This window comes from Ictalurus punctatus, chromosome 2, assembly GCF_001660625.3.
Source record: "Ictalurus punctatus breed USDA103 chromosome 2, Coco_2.0, whole genome shotgun sequence".
NCBI lineage: Eukaryota > Metazoa > Chordata > Actinopteri > Siluriformes > Ictaluridae > Ictalurus > Ictalurus punctatus.
Genome location: NC_030417.2, coordinates 26,903,636 through 26,913,846, shown reverse-complemented (window position 1 = coordinate 26,913,846; position 10,211 = coordinate 26,903,636). Strand labels below are relative to the sequence as shown.

Here is a 10,211-nt window from a genome sequence, read left to right as displayed (position 1 = left end):
TGTTCCATTTAGGTCCATATAACCCTTTCCAAGTTTTAGGCCTAAGGCTTTAATTAAAGAGAGGGTTTGTCGTTGGTAGCGGGTTATCCAAGTGTGATTGTGCTTATTTTGAACAGTGCTGCTGTCACTGATAAGCTGTCAACATAGTGTGAAGAACATTGAAATGTTAAGCTTCAGGCTACTAATAACTCAAGAGTACCATTTAAAGTTGAAGATGAGCTCCAAGGCTGATGAAACACCACACAATAAATAGCACGTTTTCTTAGGAGTGTCCTTGTTTTTGTATGGTCAAAAAGACAGCACACAAGTTCTGAAACATCATGATGTGATTTATTAAAGATGGTATTTGTTAATTATTTTTATATATATAATTGCAATGGTATTTTTGAATCGGAGGGCAGTTTCTGAAATGAACAACTTTCTTGATACATGTAAATAGTAGTAGACTCCCTCTGTTGTCATATTGGCAGTTATCACAGGCATATAGTTTAAGATCTGCAAAATTAAACAATGAATCAACCACACCTCTGTCTGAATGAACCTATCCACCTTTCTAAAATATCATTGATGATCAAAGTACCAAATAATTCATGGTCTTGTTTTTGGTATTGTTGCATTTGTTGTGCTTCCAGATATCAAGCCAAATCTGGTGACCACATCTACACTGACAGATTTGTCAGTTCCATGGATAAAGGTCTGTCATAACTATAGTCACGAGTGTTAAGTCAGGTCCACTCAAAAAGCCTGATACATTTACTGTCTGGATACGGTACTGACTATGATTGTTTCACTACAATAAGCTTTGTAAAATATTGATAAACTAGTATTATTACTTTGTTCATTTAAGGCAAATTTAGACTCTAATGTTGACTACAGCATATTCTGCATTTTCCCATAACATATTACTTCAGCTAAGTAATACACTTTAGCAGCAGTTTTACAATATTATGTGCTACAGGGTTACAAATTGTCTAAAATAAGTTGTTTGGTCATACATTGTTATTAGTATGTCACACCATGGCAAAAATCATGGCATAAAAATAAGAACCATTTCAGCAGTTAAATATGAAGTAATATGTAGACTCTCAGGAAACATTTCTACTGTATATACTGCTCACACACACACAAAAATGATGGTGTACAAGTTAATCAGTATGACATTTAACCACAGTATGAAAGGGAACATCTACCCAGTGTCATTCAGGCCTTCTTCAAAACATCTTAACTGATGGCAAAGTGCAGCTTACACATTCAATGGGTAAGTGAAGATAACCAAACGGACAAACAGTGGTGTGTCTGACTGAGGCTATTTCAACATTGCACAGCAAAGACCTGCATCTTTCACAACAGAATCAACTATACAGAAATGCAAGTGTGGCTTTAAGTAAAATATATATTAGAGGGAAAAAAAACAACTTTGCAAAACACCCTGAATATCCATCTGACATTAGAATAAGTTTTAACCGCCTAAAATGCCACAGACTCAGTTGCAAGAAAAGAGTCATATTGTAAAACCATGTGTTTGCACTGTGTTAAAAAGGAAGTACAGTCTTTAAAAAGGGATGGTTCAAACAGTGCTAAAGATGAAGCACACGTGTCTCTGTAACGGCCATTTCCATTTAGTGTGCAAGGTCTGGAAATTAAGTAAGTGCTTGCTCAGTGATGCTTTAACAACTTCTTAAGTTCAGCATGTTCTCGCATATTGATTTATTCAGAGTACAGACTGTACCTGTCTTTAAACATTCACAACACTCCATTTTAATCTGTGCACGTACAGGCCTGAACATATTCCAAATTAAATTTAAAAAACCTACACCACAAGAAAAACATTTCCATACATTAAAAATTATAGATACATATGTACACAATTCTTCTAATAATTACATATCTACAATTCCATAGAAGTGGCAGCAGTCCTCAGTGTATCAAATTGAAGGCTGTTAAACGGAGACATATTCCTTAAAGGTCACAGTCAGACAGTTTGTGGTGACATCCGTAATGATGATGTTACCTGAAAATGGCTTAAAATAGCTGACTGGTTCTTCTGACTTTTCTGAAGCCTCAGGTGTGTTATCCACTGCGACATGGGACTCTGTGGGCACTTCTGCATACCTAGTCCTCCCACAGCTTAAGTCGATTGGTTCATCTGGAATGCTGTTGGTAACATTGTAGCTGTAGCCCCTACTGTTGATTTGGCCAGAACAGTGCAGGTCTATAGGTTCCCTCTGAGGGGAAAAGATGACCGGATTGGGAGCACTGATACTTCTGGAGCTGAGGAACTTCTTACAATCACTTGCCGGCTTGTTAGGTTCTGACAGGTTCCGTTTACGATGGCTGAGATGGTGGTTGGTGGAGTCCTTTTGCGATGGAGTGTCTTCCCCAGCTGATATGGGTGAAGACCTAGTTTTGGTGGACAGTTGCAGAGAGTGATTGTGTGATAAATTGATCTTATTCATGTCTTGTTCTGTTCTGTGACCTGCCTCAGTGTTCAATTTTGCTTTTGCGAGCTCAAACTTTTTGTGGGGCACTTTGTGAACAAATTCACTGGTAACACATGCACTGTCTCCTGAGTGGATAGAAGCACCATTGTCCTGCCCTGCTGTCACTTTTACAAGATTGGCTGCATTGCCATTTATAGACTCCTCAGTTTGTTTTGGTTTCTCTGTTCCGGGAGAATCCCTGTTTTTCACTTTGGAAGGCTGGACCCCATTATCCATGTACTTGCTCATGACAATGACAATTCTGCCATTTTTGTTTTTGTTCCTGATGATCTTCATCTTACTGCTGATGCCACTGGAAAGCAAAGGATCCTTTGAGGTTGTCTTTACCATTTGGTCTTCTTTGTTAGCGGGAATAAGCAGTTGCTTATGCTCCGTAGCTAGATCTTTCACTTTATTCAAGCTACCAGTGTCCTTGTCACGCACCCATTTCTGTTGCAAGGCTGGAGGGAGGTTCCATCCTTTAATAGATGGGTCATGCCCTTTAACCTCTTTAGGCTTTGTGGTTTGCTGGTCATACATCTTAGGGTCTGGTTGGTAATGATGGTGTTTCTTGCTGTTTAGCTGATAGAAGTGCTTCTTCTTGCCATTAGTGTGAGCTTCTGCTGGGATCTCCTTGCCGTTGGGCTGGTACTGGTGATGTTTTTTGCTATTGAGCTGGTAATGCTGAGGCTGTGACCGGTGCATCTGAAGTGAATCCAGTTTGAACTGGTTCTCCTCATCTAGTGATGTCTCCTGAAGATCAGCAAGGATGCTTGACCTCCGTGCAAATGCAGGTAACTGGAATAAAGGGAGGAACCATTAAATGAAAACTGGACTGATATTCTCTGGTACTGTATTTACTACACATATCTGGATTTGAATCAATGAAATACTAGACACAGAGACAGGCTGCAAGAGACAGAGCTGCACTTTAAGTGTAAGTTGCACAGCAGTAGTTATACATTATGTATCTATGACACTATCATTTGTCTTCCAGCAGCTCAGGACATTAGGAGAGCGCCACACTGAAGAGGCTGTTCCGCATATGGAATTAGTCATTCCTAGTAAAATGCTACCATGCGTCACAAGAAAAATATATCCTTAACATAAATAACGTGCAAACATTATCTTAATGTCTTAAAATACAACAAGGTTAAAAGTACTACAAAAAATATCTCAGAATAAAGTTATAAATGAATTAATTTAGTTAGCTAATTCTTACCTGGATCAGAAGATGTTTGGGTTTAGGTCCTCTTTTGCGATATCCCATCTGCTGCTCCTGTCTCTCTCTAAAACCAAACACATTATTGTTGTGAGACACTGTAGGAAGACTACTTCCTTTAGAAGACTAATCAGTGGCATTTGCTTGAAGATTAATGTTAAAGTAAAGTTAAAGTAACTGGCAAACATTTAAACATATGCAAGATAATGCCTTACTTTACTCACTTGTCAACTGTATAATTCAGTTTGCTTGTGTTTGACCTTGCAGCCTACTGCTGATATTCTTAGAAACAACACTGACTTTTTTAGATAAGCACTGACACAAACAAGATACAATATATATACAGGGTTGGGAGGGTTACTTAAAAAAAAATATTTAGTTACAGTTACAAATTACTTTATAAAACCTGTCATCATTAACGTAATCCAAGTATCACAATATGAAAGTAATGTAATCTGATTACTTTTGGATTACTTCAAGGTCACATCTGTAAATAAACTCAAGAGAAAAGAAATATTGCCTAAAATGGTTTTATTTAGAGCTTATTTTAGAGCTTAAAACATGTTCAATATTTGGATTTGTTTAAATAAATAGATAAATTCATAAATAAAAGATTACTGTCCCTGATGCAGGTAACACTACATCACAAAAGCTAGGGTGTCCATATTCTGGTTTTCCAAAAAGAGGACACCTTTTATTTCATGTCTTAATAGCGTTCAAAACAGTGTTACTATGAATGCAGATTTAATACACTGAAAAAGACACACTATTAACATCAAATGAATATATATAAATTCTTTCGAATGTCCATGGAATAAAATAAAATATTAGATGTCACGAGTGTACCTTCCGCCCCTTCTGCCATTATTTACACATTTGAATGACCATGTAATACGATGCAATGTGATAACATGAAATTAAAAATGACCTTATATGGCCATGGGCATTGTCTCGACTCAGGACAGCTGTCATTTGCTGCTACTGTCGAGCAACTGTTTGATGCCGTATACAACAGCACTTCACCTTTGCACGTTCGCTGAGAGTAGGCTAATGGTTGAGAGGCAGGAATTTGGCCAATAGTTGCTGCAAGCCTTTTATAATCGACCGATCGGTGTGAGAGAATGCGGAAATTACATGCACACATGATGCCGTATTAGACCATAGGCACATCATAATGAAACTAAAGCCGAACCCCAGATATTTTCTCAAATGACATTAATACCACTGAGCATACTCTCATGTCAGTTATTCCCTTGGTCAAACATGTGTACACAAAACACTGTCAACACTACACTTGCTAGGAAAGTTCCACACCACCTCTCTCAATAAACAGAAAATGAATGGAATGAAAGGGTGGAATCTTTCCTGACAGGCTCTGTTTTGCATGCTGTTTCTCATTTTGTTAGTTCTCATTCTCTCTGAACTTGCTTTCTATTAATATAATATTATTATATTATCTACATCTATTATCCTCTGATAAAATTCGTTCTGATGTGGTCTGCCATACCGTACATATTTAAATTGTTAGCATGACAGTTCTTTCTCTCTTTGGTGCCATGTAACTTTTCCCTGCTGCCGTCAGTTAATAAATAACATGTCTTCACTCTCCCGCGTTTGTCATAGAAGTGTTATTCTACATTGTTCGACTTTTCCACATTGCCTTGGAATAGCATTAGTGAAGGACTGTTTGGTATATAAACAATGTGAAAACGCGAAGCAAGGCGCGCATCAAGGGAAGCTTTGTAGTCGTCAGGCCTTGCTGAAGGGGCTGCAATCAATCTTCCACTGGAGGGCCTGCGACAGGCTGCAGTCTGAGCTCGCCCCGCCCCCTATGACCATATAAGGACATGGGCTCAAGTTCACTTAACCCGGCTTTCACTCTCACCTGTTTTGGAAGGCGACGAGAAGGCGCGGGTCGAGGATGTTCTCCTCCGGTTCCCATGTGTTGTATCTGTCAAATAAATAAATTATTTAAAAAATCAGTATGGAATCAAACAAGCTATCGGCTAATGCAGCGTCTGGAGAAAGAAAATAGCGAAATATCCATTTTGTGCTTTTAAACTCGCGCTTACTAAACGAATAATTCAACTAAGGGAATATCCAGTAAATAGACCTAAGAAAGATTAGAAATTCCTTTCAAAATAATATGGTGTGCCTCTTTATTATGAGAGGCAGGAATATTTTATGCAGTCAACCCAAAAAGCAAAGCGACGTGGTGGCCATGTTAACGTCCCCGCAAGCTTACTTTCCACTGGGTCCACTGGCTTATGCACAAATCATTAAAATCGGATAACATGCTAGAAGGTTACCCCTTCTTTAAGCCCGCATAAATTAGTGATGGAATCCGTGGCTGTGTTTGAAACACACACACACGCGCGCGCACACACACAACCCTCGCGCTAACAGCTCTCGCGCGCTGGGCGCCACACACACACACACTACACTGTATGCCAGATTTTTATTTTTTTTTAATCTGCTCGAGCAAAGGCAGTGAGTGCAGATGTACAAAATGAGCACTTACCTCGGCGACCATCCTCTCCACTTCACCAGATATTCGGTTCTACCCTGTGATCGCAAAAGAATCGTGTTTAAAACACACACACACACACACACACAGCAGTATTGTAGTCTTTTGCATGCACATATTTTACCTTCCGTATGCGCTTCTTCTCGATGCCCTCCACCGCGAAGACGTGCTCTCCGACGGCAGGTAGATCCATTTCTCGCTCCGAGACGCGCGAAGCGAGAGCGCGATGATTTCCCCCTCTCTTCGCGTTCAACCCGTTGATGCGTTAGCAGTATTTTTTATGATTATTTTTTTATGGTGAGTTTTACAGCCGCTGTGGCTCAGATGAATTCTTTCGCTAACCCTCCCTCTCCTTCTCCCTCTCTCTCTCTCCCTGACCCTTGCTCGTATTTCGGAGCTCGTTAGCGGTAAGTGGGTGAAATACACTCACTGCTGTTGCTACAGAAAATAGTTCGCGCAATAGCCAGGCAGGCGCGTGACGTCAGCGCGGGGAGGAGGTGGAGGAGCAGGAGGAGCAGGAGGAGGAGGAGGGAGACTCAACTGAAACCCCACGAGTGCAGAGAGCCGAGCTGCTGCGCACAACTGCATGACTAAATATCTTTCTGCTGCTGCTTCAGATTAATCCATGCACACACTTCATTGCGTGCAAATGCAAAGCACATAGACCTAATTAACATACATATTATCATCTGCATAGGCATTGCCTCGTTTAACTAACTAACTAACTAAATAAATAAATAAATAAATCATCCCGTTTCCACTTGCACTCCCCCACTACTTAATTTATTATAGAAAACCCAGAATAAGCTATTTATATCCATATCTGTTAGGACATCCAGGCAGAGCATTAGATGTTTTCACAGCAGTCTAAGACAACTGACCAAAATCTTTTTTTTTTTTTTTTTGCCATGTCATGCTTCAGACATTTTGCACACATATTAGGACTACCTGAACAGACTGTCATTAAAAAAAACAAAACAACAACCCTGATACTAGAAAAGATCCGTTATTATCTAATGCAGTTATGTAATGATGTAAATCCAGAAGTAGCCTAAATTTAAGCTGTCACAATTTTGTGTTGTGACATCAAACCCTCTGGTACAGGCCTATAAAACTGACATTGCAATCAGATGCTTTCAGATTTAAAGTCACCATTTGACTTTATGCAATCCACATTTTATAATCTATAGCCTACAAATAGGCATACACTGTCAGAGATAAAGCTAATTAAACTGTACTTTTCTTCTTCTTTGGGGTGGCACCATCAGGGGTACACTACCCCTTCAGTATTCTATGTATCCATATACCTTAAACTTAATTTAAGGTACATAATTAGACTTTAAAGACCACTGAGATGCCTTTAAAGCATTACTCTGAAAGCTACTCAACAGTACAGCCCATGCACCTTCCCAGGTAACAGATATATAACAGTAACAGATATATATGCTACTAAATATATAAAAATAAAAAAGATGTGCACCACCCCAGAGACAAGGTATAGTTAAGTACCTTTATTTTTGAGAATGTAGTCCAATTAGTTTTTATATTAGTTCCGAACTCTATTAGTGCTGAATACATCTTTATTAAATAGCCATTTATTAATACAAGCTAATTACTAGAAGTGGAGGTCAGTGAAGCTATTTATTCTTTTTATACAGCCTAACTAATTTGGCTCTATTTTATATATATATATATATATATATATATATATATATATATATATATATATATATATATATATATATTCAAACTCGATTTTTAAGTCAATCAGACCATTCAAGGGCATCTACATACTCTTGAGTACGAATGAAGAGCGCAGAGCACAGAAATGTGCAGTGCACGTGCGGTTTCAGATAGTAACATGCCTCAGACAGAAACCTCCGGGAAGTGTGCGCAAACACAAGAGCGTCCAGGCGCCTCTCTGCTTTAATGAACTGACACTGCAACACATACCACACAGTATACTACAGATTACAGTGACGGGTGTTCATCATTACGTACAAAAAAGACGTTTCGGGGCAGTTCATTTTTTATTGCGACGGCAGCCAGCGAATAAAATTTAGCAAGTAAAGGGTTAAAGTGTTGCGCGAGGCGGCAACAGTCAGCCTATGGCGAAGCAGCAACGCCACAGCTACCCGACCTTATATGGTCATGAACAAGAACTGCCAAAATATCGCCATTAGTTGTGATTAAAAACGCAAGTTTCTCAACCAAAAGCATAATATATGATCAATTAATCACGATAAACCCAAACCCTGGTGTGGAAAATGGCTTACAACGAGATGAAATGAATCTCCGTGTCATTTTTTTTTCCTTCTCACATTGGGATGAGAAGTGAATACGCCCTGCTGCCGCTGAGGCGAACGAGAAAAACCCAAGTGCACACGAAACCTAGTGAACACTTCTAATGTTGTAGCCTACATTCACTTCTTTAACTGTATCGCATGTGAGGAATCGTGTGGTCCGCTAACAGAGGACAAAAATGCTTCCAGGAAACCCCTGTACCCAACTACACAGTATCTATGCTGCAAGAGTACCAGGAACACACACACACACACACACACACACACACACACACACACACAGCCAGCAACTTAATGGAAAATAACCGACAGCCAAACAAAACCTTGTCTTTGTTTTGACCTTGATGTCTTGGCTCAAGGTTTAAGGCGTTGTAGGGGAAACATTGTCCTCAGAGCATCACATTGCATGGAGTCTTCGTGCATGATCTTGGCTATTTCACACTCGGGGTAGAAGGAGCTTCTAAAATAAGTACTAGCAACGTGGACACCCCCCCTGCTTATTTCTTAGCTCTTATAAATTAGTTTGACTATTAAAATATCTTGTGATCCTATTAAGTGTCTTAATTATTAGCTGTCATTGTCTGTATAACCCAATTTAATCCAATTCTGCAGGGATAGGATAGCGGGAGTCTGCACAGTGAACAGTGGTCTGCAAAACACTATTAACCATGTCACTCAATGACACAGGGCAAAACCTTGGGAAGAAAAGCCATATATATATATATATATATATATATATATATATATATATATAGAGAGAGAGAGAGAGAGAGAGAGAGAGAGAGAGAGAGAGAGAGAGAGAGAGAGAGAGAGAGATTTTCCAGATAGCAGCATTTCCATGGTAAGAAGGACTTCGTTGTAAGCGATAAACTGTTTTTTTTTTGTTTTTTTTTTAACTGAGCAAGTGATATGTTCAATAAAGCAGTCTATGACTTAATTTTCAAACTGATTTAACGGTTCAAGTGCGTCCATTGGAATACCTCCAAGAGCACCATACCAGTTGTTCATAAGGCAAGCCAGAAAACTCTGACTTGACCATTCATTATAATCTGTTCCTGTTATAAATAAGGTTTTGTTTTGCCACTTGTCTACCTCTTACTTTAACCCTATCCTGAACTGTACTGCTTTATACTGCAAAAAATATCCTAACTGGACTCCAATCTGCAGCAGACAGTATCAGAGCGCACAAGGAGATCTTAAACTGTAACCTTTGCAGTGTCTCCAAGTATGGACTCTTGCAGGCTCTTTCACACAAACCGGTCTGCTTATTGAGTGCCTGGCACCACAGTGCCAAAGAAAGAATGAGAGAGAGAGAGAGAGAGAGAGAGAGAGAGAGAGAGAGAGAGAGAGAGAGATCGAGAGAGAGAGAAAGAAGCCTCAATTGCCCAGCCAAGCATCACATTTAACCTACCATAAAGGGATAAAGAAGAGGATTGGTTCAGAGCTGGAGGGGTATTAGGAGAAAATGTTAAGAGGGGCCTGCAGCAATTCTAACTCAGCTTAGTGGGAGGTCATTACGTCCCAGTCAAGTAACAGCCAGATATTAAAGTGCACACAATGTGAAAAATGCTATATTTTAGTCATGTTACTCTTTTAGCTTTGTTCTCTGGTCTCAGTAAACTAGCCCATGAACTTAGATAGTGGTATTGTTCCATGGAGAACATTATTCACAAAACTGA

General features: G+C 39.4%; 1 protein-coding gene across 1 annotated transcript; it reads right to left on the bottom strand.

The window, feature by feature from the left end:
- Window positions 1-308: 308 nt before the first annotated feature.
- On the bottom strand, window positions 309-7,104 carry cbx4 (chromobox homolog 4 (Pc class homolog, Drosophila)). The gene is made up of 5 exons (XM_017460428.3): window positions 6,354-7,104; window positions 6,224-6,267; window positions 5,588-5,653; window positions 3,703-3,769; window positions 309-3,278 (listed from the first exon to the last, which is right to left on the bottom strand). Exons 1-5 carry the CDS (start codon window positions 6,420-6,422, stop codon window positions 1,941-1,943), a joined length of 1,584 nt encoding a protein of 527 aa, XP_017315917.1. The 5' UTR covers window positions 6,423-7,104; the 3' UTR covers window positions 309-1,940.
- Between the last annotated feature and the right edge of the window lie 3,107 nt (window positions 7,105-10,211).